This window comes from Amphiura filiformis, chromosome 4, assembly GCF_039555335.1.
Source record: "Amphiura filiformis chromosome 4, Afil_fr2py, whole genome shotgun sequence".
NCBI classification, from domain to species: Eukaryota; Metazoa; Echinodermata; class Ophiuroidea; order Amphilepidida; family Amphiuridae; genus Amphiura; species Amphiura filiformis.
In genome coordinates, this window is record NC_092631.1 from 35,688,579 (window position 1) to 35,709,266 (window position 20,688).

Genomic DNA, 20,688 nt, shown 5'->3' on the forward strand with positions numbered 1-20,688 from the left:
AAGGAATGGGTCATGAATTTATTTATTTGGGAGTCAAGAGAAATATCCCCCCCCCCACCCCGTAGTGCTGCCACTGAACATAACCCTGACCCTAATTTTAACTCTAATTTTAACATAAATTGACGAAACTATAACTTTTGCCCTTTTTGTCGGAATAATGACCCTCTTGAACTTATAGGCTACATGTAGATGTCCCTGCCCGACCCCCTCAACCCTAACTTACTCATTCGCTCGCTCACATTCAATTAAGTATCAAAATGGACAAAAACAAATTCAAAATGGTTTTTAAGCACCTTTTTGTGTTGCCGCATGCTAAATCGATTTAAGAGTATAAACACGTAGATGACTGTGCATGATCTAATCATCCCATTCATACATTATATGACAATTTGACGCACAATTCACATATGCGATGCATGGTTTATTCGGCCAGTATGGCAAGTTAGATCATCATACACATTATTGTCATGGTATTATATATTGTAATTGTATATGGCAATTTTGGTCAGTTTGGTTCAAATGCCTTATAAAGTTTTACTTTACACAGAGCAAAAAACAATTAATTAATTAATATTAATTAATTAATTAAAATTAATTAATTAAATAAATATATAAATAAATAAAAATTAGTTATTTTTGTACATGGGGGGTGCTGTGCAATAATTATGAGTCCGGGGGTAAATCAAATTGGCATCACAGGAACAATGCGTTAATCTATTGTGTATCCTTCGATATCCATGATTTATCCTTGCAAACTAGCATTGAACCTCCTGCCAATGTTCCTTGTCAGTGCTAGCCACGAAACAAGGTGACAACTGTAGCCACTCCCTTAATGGTCACCATTTCAGTGATTGACAGTGATGTAATGCAAATATGGCGCTGGCCATCTGGTCACATGCGCATTTATAAAAGCGCATTTATATATATAACCGAAGTACATTGTTAGTTGTCTCAGGCAAGCTGGCAAGCACTTACTATGAAAGCCATTGGAGTTTAATTTTGGAATAGGGTTAGCTGGTAAAATCTTTCTCAATTTCAATTATGTAATTTGTTGATGTAGGATGCAAACATGTAAAGTCTTCCTCAATTTCAATAATGGAATTTGTTGATGTAGAATGCAAACATGTAATTACAGAAGTGGATCAAATTAAATATAATTGACAGTTACGTTGATGATTTTGCAAATTCACATTAGCCATGAATGATTTTAGGAAGTAAAACTTGCATTTTTGTAACATTGACATACATGACATTGCTACGTAGTGATACATGTGTGTATGCTTTTTCCAAGGAATTCATTTTCCTGAGTATATTTATTTGTGTAAAAAAAGTACATTTCATTTTGCATTTACATTCCACCTACATAATTATATCCTTATGTTAACTCATTTTCTGTTATTTTATAGGCCTATTTGCCAAGTGAAAACATTCCAGTCCGGCCGGGGTTTCATAAAACTACTCAGCTCAGGACAGATCAGTCTGGGGCCAATTATAGCCGGGCTTGGCGTCATTGGATAAATTACACCAGTTTACCAGGTCTGGTCAGGCCAGGGGATCCAACTGTCGAAGTGCCTCGAATCAGGTGAGAAAAAAACCCTTATAACCGCTCATCTCTAATTAATCTCATAATAGAAAGTAGACTTTGCTAAGCCAGGGAACATTTTCTCATTTTCACACAATATTTCAGATAAAATCTAGGGTACCCCCTAGGCTTAGAAGCCTCTAATAGGTTAATATCATTCTATGCCATGATGCCAAATTGTCTTGAAAAAAAAATTAGCCTTGTTTCATCTGTGCCAATAAATCAAAGAGGCCTATTATCCGATTTGGTAAACTTAGGACAGTCCATACCATACTGGTTTCTGAGTCGCGATGAAATAATTTGAGCACACTTTATAGAATCATTTTAAAACTGATGATTTTTAAATCATTTTAAAAACAATCGCTGATGCAAAATTAAGGTACAGGTTACCAAGCAACAGTGAAAAAAATGGGAAAAGTAACTTAAAGTATAGTAAAATTTACGCAAAAATGTTCTTGATATTATTCTGCATAGCTTCTTATTCTGCTAATCAACCACACACAAATTCAGCCATTTTGGTCTCTGCCCTCCATTTTTTAGCACCAGAAAAATGGCCAACTTCCCAGTCATGATCACTAGAGGTAGCTGATTGGTCAGCATCCCGATAATTGAATTTTCTAATTGGTCAGAATTTCAATTGGTTTCATCAGAGTGAATAGATGATGCATGCCCAGGGATGCATGTGACAGCAATGGTTATCAACAAAGGGACTGGTCATTCAATTGTATTTTTTAATATCATGTTTCTATTTGTCTGATTGGTGCAATTTTTTTAAACCATGGGTCATTAACAAAATAGGATTACACATATCCCAGCAAACACACAACGTTTTCGACATCATTCGCAAAAGGTTATAAAAGGTTGTCAGAAAACGTTTAAATGTCGGGTTATATAAAGGGTATATTAAGAGTATAAAACGTTTTCATAACCTTAAAAACATTTATTGATAATAAATACTGCTCAGCAAACAAAATGTTTTACAGAAAACGTTTAAATGTCGGGTTATATAAATGGTATAAAAACGTTTTAATAACATTCCAAAAACATTCTTGAAAACTTGATACAAAACATTCTAAACAAAATGTTATTTTGGGGTTGAAAATGTTTGCCCAAAATATTTTCAATAACGTTTTAAAAGCGTTTTCATGACCTTTATATAACCCGACATTTAAATGTTATTAAAAGGTTTTGAAAAAAACATTTTAAGAACATTTCTGTGTTTGCTGGGTTCAAATATTTTAACATAATGTTATTTCAGTATTGACACAATATTTGGCAAAAATGTTTGCAAAAATAGTTTACATTAACATTTTTTGAAAACATTTAAAAATATTGTTGTAGTGTGTTTTCATACCAAACGTTTTAAAAGCGTTATCATGACCTTTATATAACCCGACATTTTAATGTTATTAAAACGTTTTACCTAAACCAAAAGCCAAAATATAACTTATTTAAAAGCGTTTTTAAACGCGTTTCTGTGTTTGCTGGGATACTGCCAGGCAAAGAACACTGACAACTGCCAGGGAAATATTTGGTATGATGTTGTTATGACTTTTAAATTGGGGAATTAGTCATGGGAAAGAAGAGCGAGGTACCAGATTTGGAGTCCCAAGGGATGAGGGAATGAACGGGAACGGGAATGACTATCTCGAAATAAACAAGATGAAACAGAAATTAAGTATAACAATTTATTATGAATTTACGTTAAACTGATCAAAATACAAGGTGTGTGAGTTTTAATAATGAGTCTTACCAGAGTTACATCGCATCAGAAGAAAGTATAATTGAATTTGATTCACGTGCAAGACATGATGACATTATAATCGTCATCATGTTACCAATCTAAATAATCATCCTGAGCACGTCTGAGCTATACGTCTGCTTGGGTCGCAGGGCTAACGAGGAGTGAAGACTTTATTCACGCAGAAACAAATCCTTGCTTCACTCAGTGCAATTGATGCACGTATTACGTATATAAAACGTTCACTTGATGAATGGTTATCATGGCTTTTTGCACTATGATCAATAATCAATTATTGACTGAATTATCGGCACAACAATGTTCACCTCACCTATAAATTCACCACCAAACAATTGTATTATTCACTCCAATTGGAATGAATTCAAACTCCTATGGAGTGACAATTTCTTCATCTGAGCCTTTAGTAAAATGGTCCCTTTTTTACATTTAGAGAGTAGGAACAATCCGATATTTCAGTCAAAGCATTGTGATCAAAGTAAATCTGTCACAAATAGTAGACCAATTTGACGAAGAGTAAGATGATCAAGCTCAAGCCATCAATTGCTGCATCATCAACATGATCAAGGTATCAAAACAGTGATGTGTTAAGTTCAATGGCTCATTCTTAAACACTTGAGAATGTTCTTGCAATCTTATTGGTTCTTACCCATGTGATATGACATGATATTACACACTTTAGCGCGTGCATGTTGACGTGATACTCATCCGCACTATTTTGAACCAATCGGAGGTGCATAGCAACAACAGGACTGATCGATTCTAAGCCCTAGGTAATTCCTTGTAAAATGTTGGATTTAATTTGACTACAATTTGGTATACTTATGATTAATATATTTATTTGAATTGAAGTGTTTAAGAATGAGAATAAAGGTATTGTTTTTAGCCACTGTCGTGCATCTATCGTCCCATACAACAAGCGATATCATTATTTAAAAAGTTAAAAAACTTGGCCTCGGCTCATAGTTTTACTTAAAATAATGATGTCACCTGTGGTATATGAGACGATTGATGCACACCATCTGCTAAATACAATACCTTTATTCTCTAAATTTAAAAGCATATCGACACAGCCACAGCCCCCCCACTTTTTTCAAAAATAGTTGAGATTTTTATACCAGATTTTCATGCAGATTAATTTGTTTAGCAAAAAGATCATCAAATTTGAATTTCGTTCTGGTATATACCAGAACGAAATTACAACAGTGGCCTATGGAGCAGTGTAGTACACACAATCATGCATAATTTGCAAATGCAAAATTGGAATCAACTGAAATTTGCTTTTTTCATGAATATCTACTGGAAAATGTCATAAAAAGTGGATGTTAGGATCACAAAATCCACCTTTAAGGTACCTCCAACAAGTCTGTGATATCTTATGTTGAATTAAGTTACTTTATGTAGATCTATCTCTTTTTTCAAAGGTAACAATCACTTTTTTCCCACTTTTCACAGTTGCCAGAAAAATTGCAAATGTCCCTAGTACTTGCCCTTGGAGTATGCTATCATGCGTGTCTACAGACCAGCAGGGCAGCTTATAGAAAAGCTGTATCAAGAGTCTTTAAGAAGTCTGGTTCTCTACCTGGTGGAGCTGCCCAGATGCAGGAAGAAATATCCAGGTAGGTTCAAAGCCAGAATGGTCCAACGTATATGCATGCAATTTGCAGTTGTGACAAATAGTGGTGGCACCAGGAGTTTTTTCTGGAGGGCAATGGGAAGAATTTTTTTGGTGGAGGGAATCAGAAAATTATCCTATAATTGAATGATTATGGCCCACCAAAATAGTGGATTTTCTGTCATTTTAGGTCTTGACTGGGAGCAGGGGAATGCCCCCTTGCCCCGGCTCCCGTGGTGCTGCCACTGGTGACAAATGCTGCATTTGGTTAGATTTGTTTGGGGTTTTCTTCTCTTTCCTGAAATTAATTTTGTCACAGCAGCACATTTTGCCCACCCCCGCATGTTGTTTGGGGCTTATGTTATGGCATAGATGTTTAATCAAAATCATGAATACATTCTGCAACCTACATGCAATAACCAATTAACTCCTAACTAGGACGATACAGTATGATCACTTCTTGTACTTTATAGTTTGTGTCATGTTATTTGCATATTTTATTTGTGAGCTACTATTGCTTGAAACTCCATTAATCCTCTCTGCAACTATGCATACAGTTGCAACCACTTGAATGCCAGTATGTCACTACCCTGAGGAAGGTAAAAATACAAGTAAGGTGTGTCTATAGAGAGGCAGAGGTGCTAATAAAAAATGTATATTTCAATATTATTCAAATTATATCCTCTGTCCTGTCCAATGGTGTTATCAAAATATCAATGTACTATTTGTCATCTAAGTTGTACCTAAATCCTTGACTTGTTTCTGTTTTATTCTGCGACTTCCTGTTAAATATTTTTAGATTGATGGCTGTACTTCAAATACAATAATGACATATAATTATTTCCTAATAATCTATATTATATTTTATGATATTTTTTAGATGCCAAGATGTGTTCCTCGCAGAGCTTGAGCTTCCTCCCAACATTGCAAGAAACAGCGCCCTCAAGGAGAACATCTTCATGATGGTGGTGTGTATAGAACTGCGTATTCCTCTCTTCCTAGTGGGCAAACCTGGTAGTTCCAAGTCTCTGGCTAAGAGCATCGTAGCTGATGCCATGCAGGGAGATGCAGCACACAGTGAACTCTTCAAGAATTTCAAGCAGGTAAAACAAACTTTAAAGTTGAATATATGTTGAGAGTACGGAATTATGAAATATCACTAGGCTGAATCACCTAACCCTAACCCTACCCCACATTATATCAAGCTAACAGAGTGCCGAATATACTCATTTTAAGTCATTAGAAGGACATGGAAAACAAGATCAATGCCTTTGCAACATCTTGCTACAGAGTCATGTTAAACATCAAGCGTGTGGATCAGATTCCAAATGAAACCATCTACAATCTGACCAACACCTCTCCACTGGTTGACAGAGTCAGGATTCATCAACTAAAATTTCTCGGCCATATACTGCGTCTTGAAGATGACAAGCCTGTGAAAAATATGCCCTTTATATTCCACCACATGGGAAGAGAAAACCGGGACGGCCGCGTACACTGTACTTACAGTATGTCCTGCACCTCTTGGGAGATACTGAAGGGATGCTGCAGCCAAACAAAATTGTTTCGCTTGGCCCAAGATCGCAATAGTTGGAGAAAGCTTATAGTCGCCTGCTCCGCAGCCAACTGATGATGCTGATGATGATGAGAAAATGTATATCTTTAGAACATTGTACAGATACACCACCTGTCCTTTTATAGTGCTTACACGCAAACACTACTGTCTTGAGAAAGCCAAATGGACTATAATAGTTGAGGATAACATTTGACATTTTAGTCAGTGTTGGAGATTTTTGTACATACAGATACTTCCTTTTTAATATCAGATTTTGTTGTACAAGTCCAGAATTTTATTCATGTTTTAGACGTTACATCTTCCCTGCGGAAGATTTCATTAGTAATGAAATCTGAAATTTCAAACTTTCAACAAAATCTGATATTAAATTTAATTATATACCTCATATATAGATTCCTGTCATCTGATTGGTTGAAAGTGCAGTCATTGAATTAACTATGCCCATAAAATGAACTATGGACGGTCCATGGAAATGAACTATGGACCGGTCACGTGCGTCCACGATCAAACTGCGCGTTTTCCCAGCATAAAATGATATTACGCACGCGTTAATGTTTTCAGCGTTATAATTACGCAGAAATGCAGATTGTAATCTGTGTGCCGTTCGCATTGAAACTCTTAATTTTTCTTCCCAAAATCGATGCTTTTAACCAAACAGATAACAAGAATCTTAAGATTTGGTATATAAAACAAATATTGACTGCTTTTTATTCGGGGCATGGTTAAAATTATAGGCCCGCGGTGATCTCAAAACCATGACTATGAATTCTCCTAAAAGATGTCAGTTGAGAGGCTAGCACCATGAAATTTTTCGTACAGATGTTTCAAATTGCCAAATAATACGGTATATCAAAATGTTCAGAAGAATCTTAATACCCATTTTTTGTCAATTTTACTCAAACATTAGTACAAAATGGCCATAGAAACTTCCTTATCTTTGAATTCTCCGAATAGCTTCAAATTCAAAAAGCCTTGAATATCGATTATATGAAATGTAATACAAACTTTTGTAATGCAAGAAATTGCTAAAAGTTATGAAAAAAGTCAAATGTTGACCAAAATGCCACAAATCACTAAAAACATACATTTTACACCCACTTTAGAGGTCATAGGTCAACAGAAAAATGTTGTGATTGACTTTTATGATCCAAACATCTGCCTCAATAAAATGACATTTTCACCCATAAATCTAATGTAATGAATTAAGTTATGATTTTGTTCATAGATATTAAATATCCATGTGTCATGTATTCACCACACCAAGTTTCTACTATTATTTAATTTCAAAGATATAGCTTGTTCAGATGTTACATTTTTTGGTAAAAATTTAAAAAATCATTCAACAGGGTGACTGCTGCCATGGAAACATTATAAAACGTCCGGGATACAAAATTGCTACAATAGCAGAAAAGCTTCCCCAGACTCTTCGGAACATTTTGATTTATAATTTGTCCATTAGAAATTTTGTCCTACAAAATTGTTAAATAGAGTACTTTTGGCTGCAGGAACTCTCTACTGGATACCAGTGAACATATGCATGTATTGCGCCGGCTCAAAATCAGATCTGGAATTATTGGCGCTGTTGTGTATACTATTTGTGCAATGACAGAAACATATTTTAGTCAATAATATATTATTTCTGTTTGGAATTGGACAGGTGTATATGATATCCTTCCAATGCAGTCCCTTGTCAACACCAGATGGTATCGTAGGTACATTCAAGCAGTGTAGTCGCTTCCAGGAAGGCAAGGATCTCAATCGATTTGTGTCAGTGGTAGTCCTAGATGAAGTGGGCTTGGCCGAGGATTCACCAAGAATGCCATTGAAGGTAAGAGAACTAGTGGTCCATGATGAAGCAGGCATTGCCTCAAGATTCTCCAAAAATGTTTCTTTTAGTACTAGAACAGCACCAGATGGTGTTTAATGTAGCTACAGTCAATTATTCTAATGAATGCTATCCATTGCACATGCAAACCAAAAACAAGTCATTAGAAAGGATTGCTGTTGAAATATAGGACAAAATACTAAGCTTAGATTAAGAAATTTAACATAGCACTCACCAGGATGTACAAGTTTTTGTCTTTCCCGAGAATGGTCATTGCACTTAAATGTTGAGAGAATAAATATGTACTCTTTTCAATTCAAACAAGTACTGCTTGAAGATTTTATAGTGCTAGATCAAATCTGTAATCCTAGGTTTGATCATTGTTCATGCATTCCTCAGCTTGAACCACAGTTCATATAATATTCCATTACAGACACTACATCCACTGTTGGAAACCGGCTCAGAGGAAGATGAAGACAGTCCAGCAGCACACAAGAAAGTTGGCTTTGTGGGATTGTCTAACTGGGCCTTGGATCCTGCCAAGATGAACAGAGGAATTCTGGTGTCCAGGAGGAGCCTGATGAAAAGAACTTGTAAACACAGCTAGGTAAAATGGATTGCTGGCCACTGAGTTTGTCAGGAAAAAGAAAAAATGTTTTTCTTAGTTTCATAACACAGAAGAATATAGTTTTGTTTATGTATTTCTTTAAAAGAATAAAAAAACATATACATATTGCCCTTAAATGTTATTGAATATGCTATATTTATTTGTTTTGATTTGGTAGGGGTATTTGTGCTGGGGACCCTGTGCAAGACCTGATAGAACCATTGATACCATCATTAGCAAAGGCATACCTCTCATTGTACAAGAATCAGAAGAGAGAATTCTTTGGTCTACGTGACTACTACAGGTAAGTAAATACATGTGATATAAGGTCCTTGGAGTGAGGTTTGATAGAACCATTGATTCCATCATTAGCAAAGGCTTACCTCTCATTGTACAAGAATCAGAAGAGAGTTGTGAATACTTTCAATCACCTGGGAATCGTAAAATGAGAGATTAAATTCAATCTAGTCAACCAGATTTTTCCAACATACCTTGGAGCAACCAACATTGCGGTCAGTACCACTGACCTTCAGCTGGGTTGTGATGTGTAACACCTTGATTCCTGATGGCGTCACCTATTATGTCATTTAGCGAGGTAGACCTCTGATTGTTCTGTCCTGGGTGTGTGAAAGATTGTTTCCGAGTCCTCCACCATGGTTGAGGGGCGGTTGTTCTGCCCGCACCCAGATGGCTTCTTTTAGTCCCTGGTCATATCACCGTGGAGCAAACAGGCACTGACTCATAATCAGAAGGTTGCAGGTTCAAGCCCCGGCAACACAATCATGTTGTGCCCTTGAGTAAGGCTTTTTATCTCAATTACTCCTCTCCACCCAAGTGTATAAATAAATAATGGCATTCTTAAATGCTGGGAAGGTAACAGATTCGCTGTGGAGAAGGTGTGACGATTTCACCACAGTAACAGCAGTCTGACTTAATCGCTAACAAAAGAGAGATGGGCACTCCATCCTGTAAAAAATGTAGGGTTGACTCCTTTACCTTTACCTTTTTTCCATTAACTTCTTTTATATTTGCAGCCTTATCAAAATGGTATACAGTTTCTCTAGCAAGTCTGACAGAAGTCCAACTCACCTGGAGATAGAGCATTCAGTTAGGCGCAATTTTGGCGGATTGCTTGGTGCTGAAGATCCAATGAGGCATTTTGAAAAGTACATGCAGATGACAGCTTTAGCTGAGGTTGGTTTGCAGGCAGTTTAAAAAAGAGTATGGTGGAAACCTGTGACTGTCCTCTATTCTGTCCCTATTGCATCCAAAGAGGGCCCATATAAAAAGCAATATGCTTCTGCACTTATTTTAAACTGGCTACCCTCTATACAGAAATCATAAATAAATAAATGTAAATAATAAAAAGGTTCCACACTTAGTCCCATAGGTCTTAACTTTACATGTTCAACTCAGTGAACAGTTAGCTATTGTCAGTATAAGATGGAAGGCCAATTACATTGTTTTCTTACGGTGTCTCTAATTGGCTTAATACAATATATAGGCCCCTTGCAATAACCAATCAAAATAGTTCTCAAAGGAAAATTAACTGCAACTCAAAAACAACAATATCTCAGTATTAGATCACAGTCAATTTGTTTTCACATATTGTAATTTCAGGCCACTCCTGATGATCTAGACTGTAGTCCAGCAGGTCTCCTGCAAGCTAGTCTTCAAGGTCATGCAACAGGAGAAGGGTAAGTATGCCATCTCAATTAAGCAGGTAGTATATCTGCAAATCAATACAAAGGTGATGCCTTTAAAAGAATGAGAATAAATGTATTGCTTTTAGCCCCTGTCATGCATCTGTCGTTTCATATAAAATGGGCGACATTATAGTAAAACAACAAGGCGAATTCTCTTCAGTAAATTAAACAACATATGTTGCCTTATCACTCGTCACTGCTATCAAAGTAAAACAAATCAGACTTCAGATACCATTTCAAGTGACAGTGCTGCTGTACAAATACCCATATTATTGTAAGACCAATCTATTGTAATGTGTTTGTGGAGGGTATTTGCCTTTCGTCAAAAAATACCTCGTTTAGAGGCATATATGCTTGTCGACGGAATTCTACGGTATAACATATTATGGTTGTTTGACGTAATCATTTATTGATTTTTTTAACAAATCATAATTTTCAAATCTATGGACAATACAGCTATCACCCTAATATACACATATGTTTTAGTTATTTTAAACATAGATTTTACTTTCTATATCAAATTATTCACCCTTTTCTGCTTTTTTGTGGTAATTTTTATTCTGTAAACTGTATGTTTCTGTGGAAATTGATGGCGCTATTTGAATATATTTTTAAATTTAAATTAGCCAAATAATATGAGTTATTCCTTACACATCATGATAACATCTGCTGAAGACGCCGGTTGACCCAGTGAAAGCGCTCCAGTGAGTGTACCAAATTTGAGTAGCAAAGAAGTATAATTTTGCTTTCTATTCAAGATTTAAGATAAATAGCGCCATTAGCGTTTACCTTTATTTAGAAATTACTACAGTTTTACATACCATCAAACAACCGTGACATGTCAAAATTTGGCTATGCAATGAATTGTTAACATATATTTTATTCTTATTTCAGTGAGAGTCGGTACCTGTTAGTATTGACAGAGAACTACGCTGCTCTTCCAATCCTACGTCAACAGCTACTGAGCCAACAGGATACTATCATTATATTTGTCTTTTTCTTATTTCAGTGAGAGTCGTTACTTGTTAGTATTGACAGAGAACTACGCTGCTCTTCCAATCCTACGTCAACAACTACTGAGTCAACAAGATGCTATCATTATATTTGGCAGCAGTTTCCCATATGATCAGGAATACACTCAAGTAAGAATTCTAATAAAGAAATTATGATGTGACAAAACTATCTGGCTAAAAGTTTGAAGTTTAACAATGTAAGGAAAGCAGTTTTAGACGCTATTTAAGGATATTTGTAATTATGTTCAACCAGAAAAAATCTTACAACGTAGATGCATTCTGCTGTGCAATCACCTGATATCCTGTCTTTTAGGTAGGAAAGAAACCAGACAGATGTGTAGTATTTGTGTTTGTATTTTTATTTTTATGGTACAATCATCATGGTCTTGTCTTGTAAACCCAGACCAATAATGTAATTATCTTGAAATGATTAAATTCTTTTCAAAACCCTGTTTTATATGACATTGAACATTTAAACCTGCATTTGATGAGATTGGTAATAATTTTAAGTCAAATTATACATAAATGCATAAATACATAAATAGGAAAGGAAATCATTAGATGCTTATGATCTCCCTTGTCAAACAATGATTCATCCTTTCTGTGGTAAAGTCTACCTATTGCAAATTATGATTATTCATCATTTTGCATGATTTAGTAACAATTTGTCATTTTCATTTTCAGGTATGTGAAACATCAGCAAGATTAAAGTCTGCATGGAGACAGGCCGCACTGTGGTCCTTCTCAATCTTGAGAATCTGTATGAGAGTTTATATGATGCCCTCAACCAATACTATGTGAAGTTATTTGGACAGAGATATGTTGATTTGGGATTAGGGACGCACAGAGTGAAATGCAGAGTGCATAATGATTTCAGGTAAAGAATATTGAAATAAAATAGAAATATACAGAAAAAGCAGGCCCAACAAATGTAATGATATTTTAAAATGTTTAAAAAAAATATGATTTTGAATGTAAAAATGGTTGCAGGACCAATGTTACATTTTTTGTGTTGGCGCAGGCTGCGTTAGTCCATCTGTAGATCAATTTTTCTATTTTTTTCCAAAAGTCAGAACAATATTGTAAGAAGTTATAGTTGCATCGCTCTGAGAATATCAAAAGTTTCATTCACATCTTGATACATGTAGGTCTGTAACATTCTTGAGTTATTGGTCTCTGATAATATCTGCCTTCCATTAGGTTGCACTCATGATATACTAGCTCGCTTGAGATATCGTCCCACAGTGTCAAGAGGCCTGTCAATTTGTTGCTGATCAAAGTATGGGCTTCCATCTTTAAACCAATACCTTATTACCATGTGGTTTTGTTTCAGACTCATAGTGATAGCTGACAAAGATGTCGTGTATGAGCGCTTCCCAACTCCTCTCATCAATCGTCTTGAGAAACACTTCCTGGCAACCTCTACCATGCTGACTATGGACCAGAGAGAAATAGTAACACAACTAGAACAATGGGTGAAGAAATTTGCAACTATAGTGCTACCAGCATACAAGATGGATAAGTAAGTTCTTGTATTGCATTCAATCAATTGTCTTTTATATAGCTCCAAAATCATAAAAGGTTCTAAGGCACTGTAGCTCAAAATTACTACTCATAGCTCTCATATGCCTTCTGAAAAAAATTGCTTTCAGGAGATTCTTGAATGTTTCAAATGTACTGTTTTTAATGTGCACCAGCAGTTTGTTTGGGGCATACACAAAAATGCCCCACGAGGGATGGAGTGGGACATTTGTTCGCACTGCCCTCTATCCTACAGCTTACATTAACAGTCCAATCAATTATTGATTGCACAGTTCCTCAAACATGTCAAGTGCTATTCTCAAGTGCCGCGATCGACCAACACCGTTAGTACCTTTGTCCGTGTTAACAAGGTCATTGTTATTATAATTTAGAGTCATAGTTTCGACTATTATTATATAGCTATGATGTTAATTTTTAGGGATATGTTCAGATCTCCCCCACATCCGAGCTTTGGCATCGCTACTGCCCATCAACTATCAACATAAATAAATACAGCAAGAAAACAAACAGGTCAGCGAGGAAGAGTGGAAATTGTATTTACTTTCGTAGCACTTCTATTAAATCATACATTTATCAAATTAGGGGGTGATTCTTTTCTCGCCAAAATAAACTAACAAATTAAATGAAAAGCTGGGACTGGGCTGATATTTACGGTATTAAAATATTTTGATCAGAAGTGCCATGGCCAGCACTAAATTAATTTAGTTATAAACTGCATGATAAACGTTTAGCTCAATATTGGCACTGCATTTACACAGAACTTTATCCACGGGTTGCTGAATTCAACAGGTATATTGGCCGCAAAATGCTTCCGTGTTTTGGTCAAAATTCACGACTTTGTCAAATTTTCCATTCTAAAGTGTTTCTATATCTATGAAGTAAATATACTTGGCCATGCGTTCACGCTCGCAAATGTTTGGTTCACAACCGGTATAATATTCATTTTTTTGATCAAAAATATGACCGATAAGTATCAAAATTTCGCGAATATTTCCTAATTATTGGTAAACAAAAACAAGCATATCTTTGCCGTTAATATTGCGAATGATTTCGCATTTTTTACAAATATTTTAGAGATTTTTTTTGTAATTATGAAAAACATTTTTAAAAGGTCACAGTCTCATAGTCAAGTAGAAAGTCTGTTTATGGTCCATTGTAGCCCGTGAAGAAAATAAAATGGCGTCAATGTGGATGTTGTTGTCGGGCTACCGCTGACAACACTCGCGCATGCACTGTGACAATTGGAAGCTCGTTGGCTAGTATATTGATCGTGTCGATCGAGAAATTGGCTGGGCAATAAGTGTGCACAGTGCCTATGCAGACCGGCCCTCGTGGCCCTGTTTAAATGATTTTGGTCCTGGGCTCAACAAGACATGGTGAACAGGATGTAGAAGATATTAGCTTTCTCCATTCAACAGCATTTCATCAGTATTTCTGAAAAAATATGAATTGGGCACTTGCACTAGTCATGGGCATACCAACCACAGCTGGTAGAAGGTAGAGGTTAATTTACTCCTGGAATGTGTTGTTTGATCCATAGCTAGTGAGGTATCAATCTTTGAAAGACTGTAATGCAGTTGTTTGAAAAACAAAAATACAGGAGAAAAACAAAGCAATTATTTACCATGTTTTGTACTTATAGTATTGTAGCATAAAGTTGTAAAAATTATTGTGTTACATATTTATGGTAATGTGAGAAAGGTATTATTTTAGATAATATATTATCTTTTCACAGCTACAAATTTGCGATATCAGATGCCTTTGTTGGGTACCATGATGACACACTTGCTTCACTGGTATATCAAATATGCTGTGAGATGGGACAAGCAGAGGGAAATGATGAATGGAAATATATGGTAAGATGGTGTCTCTGTTGATTAATAGTATTGTTGGTTACCATGATGACACACTTGCTTCACTGGTATATCAAATATGCTGTGAGATGGGACAAGCAGAGGGAAATGATTAATGGAAAAATATGGTAAGATGGTGTCTCTGTTGATTTATAGTATAGTTGGTTACCATGATGACACACTTGCCTCACTGGTATATCAAATATGCTGTGAGATGGGACAAGCAGCGGGAAATGATGAATGGAAATATATGGTAAGATGGTGTCTCTGTTGATTAATAGTATTGTTGGTTACCATGATGACACACTTGCTTCACTGGTATATCAAATATGCTGTGAGATGGGACAAGCAGAGGGAAATGATGAATGGAAAAATATGGTAAGATGGTGTCTCTGTTGATTAATAGTATAGTTGGTTACCATGATGACACACTTGCTTCACTGGTATATCAAATATGCTGTGAGATGGGACAAGCAGAGGAAAATGATGAATGGAAAAATATGGTAAGATGGTGTCTCTGTTGATTAATAGTATAGTTGGTTACCATGATGACACACTTGCTTCACTGGTATATCAAATATGCTGTGAGATGGGACAAGCAGAGGGAAATGATGAATGGAAAAATATGGTAAGATGGTGTCTCTGTTGATTAATAGTATAGTTGGTAACTATGATGACACACTTGCCTCACTGGTGTATCAAATATGCTGTGAGATGGGACAAGCAGAGGGAAATGATGAATGGAAAAATATGGTAAGATGGTGTCTCTGTTGATTAATAGTATTGTTGGTTACCATGATGACACACTTGCCTCACTGGTGTATCAAATATGCTGTGAAATGGGACAAGCAGAGGGAAATGATCAATGGAAAAATATGGTAAGATGGTGTCTCTGTTGATTTATAGTATAGTTGGTTATCATGATGACACACTTGCCTCACTGGTGTATCAAATATGCTGTGAGATGGGACAAGCAGAGGAAATGATGAATGGAAAAATATGGTAAGATGGTGTCTCTGTTGATTTATAGTATAGTTGGTTATCATGATGACACACTTGCCTCACTGGTGTATCAAATATGCTGTGAAATGGGACAAGCAGAGGGAAATGATGAATGGAAAAATATGGTAAGATGGTGTCTCTGTTGATTTATAGTATAGTTGGTTATCATGATGACACACTTGCCTCACTGGTGTATCAAATATGCTGTGAGATGGGACAAGCAGAGGGAAATGATGAATGGAAAAACATGGTAAGATGGTGTCTCTGTTGATTTATAGTATAGTTGGTTATCATGATGACACACTTGCCTCACTGGTGTATCAAATATGCTGTGAAATGGGACAAGCAGAGGGAAATGATGAATGGAAAAATATGGTAAGATGGTGTCTCCGTTGATTTATAGTATAGTTGGTTATCATGATGACACACTTGCCTCACTGGTGTATCAAATATGCTGTGAGATGGGACAAGCAGAGGGAAATGATGAATGGAAAAATATGGTAAGATGGTGCCTCTGTTGATTAATAGTATAGTTGGTTACCATGATGACACACTTGCCTCACTGGTGTATCAAATATGCTGTGAGATGGGACAAGCAGAGGGAAACGATGAATGGAAAAATATGGTAAGATGGTGTCTCTGTTGATTAATAGTATAGTTGGTTATCATGATGACACACTTGCCTCACTGGTGTATCAAATATGCTGTGAGATGGGACAAGCAGAGGGAAATGATGAATGGAAAAATATGGTAAGATGGTGTCTCTGTTGATTTATAGTATAGTTGGTTATCATGATGACACACTTGCCTCACTGGTGTATCAAATATGCTGTGAAATGGGACAAGCAGAGGGAAATGATCAATGGAAAAATATGGTAAGATGGTGTCTCTGTTGATTTATAGTATAGTTGGTTATCATGATGACACACTTGCCTCACTGGTGTATCAAATATGCTGTGAGATGGGACAAGCAGAGGGAAATGATGAATGGAAAAATATGGTAAGATGGTGTCTCTGTTGATTTATAGTATAGTTGGTTATCATGATGACACACTTGCCTCACTGGTGTATCAAATATGCTGTGAAATGGGACAAGCAGAGGGATAATGATAAATGGAAAAATATGGTAAGATGGTGTCTCTGTTGATTTATAGTATAGTTGGTTATCATGATGACACACTTGCCTCACTGGTGTATCAAATATGCTGTGAGATGGGACAAGCAGAGGGAAATGATGAATGGAAAAATATGGTAAGATGGTGCCTCTGTTGATTAATAGTATAGTTGGTTACCATGATGACACACTTGCCTCACTGGTGTATCAAATATGCTGTGAGATGGGACAAGCAGATGTAAAAGATGAATAGAAAAATATGGTAAGATGGTGTCTCTGTTGATTAATAGTATAGTTGGTTATCATGATGACACACTTGCCTCACTGGTGTATCAAATATGCTGTGAGATGGGACAAGCAGAGGGAAATGATAAATGGAAAAATATGGTAAGATGGTGTCTCTGTTGATTTATAGTATAGTTGGTTATCATGATGACACACTTGCCTCACTGGTATAGCAAATATGCTGTGAGATGGGACAAGCAGAGGAAATGATGAATGGAAAAATATGGTAAGATGGTGTCTCTGTTGATTAATAGTATAGTTGGTTATCATGATGACACACTTGCCTCACTGGTGTATCAAATATGCTGTGAGATGGGACAAGCAGAGAGAAATGATGAATGGAAAAATATGGTAAGATGGTGTCTCTGTTGATTTATAGTATAGTTGGTTATCATGATGACACACTTGCCTCACTGGTGTATCAAATATGCTGTGAAATGGGACAAGCAGAGGGAAATGATGAATGGAAAAATATGGTAAGATGGTGTCTCTGTTGATTTATAGTATAGTTGGTTATCATGATGACACACTTGCCTCACTGGTGTATCAAATATGCTGTGAGATGGGACAAGCAGAGGAAATGATGAATGGAAAAACATGGTAAGATGGTGTCTCTGTTGATTTATAGTATAGTTGGTTATCATGATGACACACTTGCCTCACTGGTGTATCAAATATGCTGTGAAATGGGACAAGCAGAGGGAAATGATAAATGGAAAAATATGGTAAGATGGTGTCTCCGTTGATTTATAGTATAGTTGGTTATCATGATGACACACTTGCCTCACTGGTGTATCAAATATGCTGTGAGATGGGACAAGCAGAGGGAAATGATGAATGGAAAAATATGGTAAGATGGTGCCTCTGTTGATTAATAGTATAGTTGGTTACCATGATGACACACTTGCCTCACTGGTGTATCAAATATGCTGTGAGATGGGACAAGCAGAGGGAAACGATGAATGGAAAAATATGGTAAGATGGTGTCTCTGTTGATTAATAGTATAGTTGGTTATCATGATGACACACTTGCCTCACTGGTGTATCAAATATGCTGTGAGATGGGACAAGCAGAGGGAAATGATGAATGGAAAAATATGGTAAGATGGTGTCTCTGTTGATTTATAGTATAGTTGGTTATCATGATGACACACTTGCCTCACTGGTGTATCAAATATGCTGTGAAATGGGACAAGCAGAGGGAAATGATCAATGGAAAAATATGGTAAGATGGTGTCTCTGTTGATTTATAGTATAGTTGGTTATCATGATGACACACTTGCCTCACTGGTGTATCAAATATGCTGTGAGATGGGACAAGCAGAGGGAAATGATGAATGGAAAAATATGGTAAGATGGTGTCTCTGTTGATTTATAGTATAGTTGGTTATCATGATGACACACTTGCCTCACTGGTGTATCAAATATGCTGTGAAATGGGACAAGCAGAGGGATAATGATCAATGGAAAAATATGGTAAGATGGTGTCTCTGTTGATTTATAGTATAGTTGGTTATCATGATGACACACTTGCCTCACTGGTGTATCAAATATGCTGTGAGATGGGACAAGCAGAGGGAAATGATGAATGGAAAAATATGGTAAGATGGTGCCTCTGTTGATTAATAGTATAGTTGGTTACCATGATGACACACTTGCCTCACTGGTGTATCAAATATGCTGTGAGATGGGACAAGCAGAGGGAAACGATGAATGGAAAAATATGGTAAGATGGTGTCTCTGTTGATTAATAGTATAGTTGGTTATCATGATGACACACTTGCCTCACTGGTGTATCAAATATGCTGTGAGATGGGACAAGCAGAGGGAAATGATAAATGGAAAAATATGGTAAGATGGTGTCTCTGTTGATTTATAGTATAGTTGGTTATCATGATGACACACTTGCCTCACTGGTATAGCAAATATGCTGTGAGATGGGACAAGCAGAGGGAAATGATGAATGGAAAAATATGGTAAGATGGTGTCTCTGTTGATTAATAGTATAGTTGGTTATCATGATGACACACTTGCCTCACTGGTGTATCAAATATGCTGTGAGATGGGACAAGCAGAGGGAAATGATGAATGGAAAAATATGGTAAGATGGTGTCTCTGTTGATTAATAGTATAGTTGGTTATCATGATGACACACTTGCCTCACTGGTGTATCAAATATGCTGTGAGATGGGACAAGCAGAGGGAAATGATCAATGGAAAAATATGGTAAGATGGTGTCTCTGTTGATTTATAGTATAGTTGGTTACCATGATGACACACTTGCCTCACTGGTGTATCAAATATGCTGTGAGATGGGACAAGCAGAGGGAAATGATAAATGGAAAAATATGGTAAGATGGTGTCTCTGTTGATTAATAGTATAGTTGGTTATCATGATGACACACTTGCCTCACTGGTGTATCAAATATGCTGTGAGATGGGACAAGCAGAGGGAAATGATAAATGGAAAAATATGGTAAGATGGTGTCTCTGTTGATTTATAGTATAGTTGGTTACCATGATGACACACTTGCCTCACTGGTGTATCAAATATGCTGTGAGATGGGACAAGCAGAGGGAAATGATGAATGGAAAAATATGGTAAGATGGTGTCTCTGTTGATTAATAGTATAGTTGGTTATCATGATGACACACTTGCCTCACTGGTGTATCAAATATGCTGTGAGATGGGACAAGCAGAGGGAAATGATAAATGGAAAAATATGGTAAGATGGTGTCTCTGTTGATTTATAGTATAGTTGGTTACCATGATGACACACTTGCCTCACTGGTGTATCAAATATGCTGTGAGATGGGACAAGCAGAGGGAAATGATAAATGGAAAAATATGGTAAGATGGTGTCTCTGTTGATTTATAGTATAGTTGGTTACCATGATGACACACTTGCCTCACTGGTGTATCAAATATGCTGTGAGATGGGACAAGCAGAGGGAAATGATGAATGGATAAATATGGTAAGATGGTGTCTCTGTTGATTTATAGTATAGTTGGTTACCATGATGACACACTTGCCTCACTGGTGTATCAAATATGCTGTGAGATGGGACAAGCAAAGGGAAATGATGAATGGAAAAATATGGTAAGATGGTGTCTCTGTTGATTTATAGTATTGTTGGTTATCATGATGACACACTTGCCTCACTGGTGTATCAAATATGCTGTGAGATGGGACAAGCAAAGGGAAATG

General features: G+C 36.5%; 2 protein-coding genes across 3 annotated transcripts in view; both read left to right on the forward strand.

Moving 5' to 3' along the window:
- Positions 1-4,946, forward strand: part of LOC140149818 (uncharacterized) — a 21,681-nt gene extending 16,735 nt beyond the window's left edge. For both annotated transcript variants that reach the window (XM_072171859.1, XM_072171860.1), the window contains exons 6-7: positions 1,407-1,582; positions 4,797-4,946. In XM_072171859.1, the coding sequence (XP_072027960.1) occupies positions 1,407-1,582; positions 4,797-4,824 (204 nt within the window). In that variant the 3' untranslated portion in view covers positions 4,825-4,946. The remainder of the gene's footprint in view (positions 1-1,406; positions 1,583-4,796) is intronic.
- Positions 4,941-15,102, forward strand: LOC140150168 (E3 ubiquitin-protein ligase RNF213-like). Its single transcript, XM_072172171.1, has 11 exons — positions 4,941-4,960; positions 5,837-6,059; positions 8,190-8,360; positions 8,791-8,921; positions 9,143-9,268; positions 9,999-10,158; positions 10,585-10,661; positions 11,680-11,812; positions 12,388-12,560; positions 13,017-13,205; positions 14,961-15,102. Exons 1-11 carry the CDS (start codon positions 4,941-4,943, stop codon positions 15,100-15,102), a joined length of 1,545 nt encoding a protein of 514 aa, XP_072028272.1.
- The last annotated feature ends 5,586 nt before the right edge of the window (positions 15,103-20,688 follow it).

Bases quoted from the DNA above. Each gene is read 5' to 3' on its own strand.
- LOC140150168 (XM_072172171.1), top strand. From the start codon at position 4,941: ATGCAGGAAGAAATATCCAG. The intron at 10,662-11,679 runs GTAAGTATGCCA...TTCTTATTTCAG, and splicing joins GGTCATGCAACAGGAGAAGG to TGAGAGTCGTTACTTGTTAG. The intron at 12,561-13,016 runs GTAAAGAATATT...GTTTTGTTTCAG, and splicing joins AGAGTGCATAATGATTTCAG to ACTCATAGTGATAGCTGACA.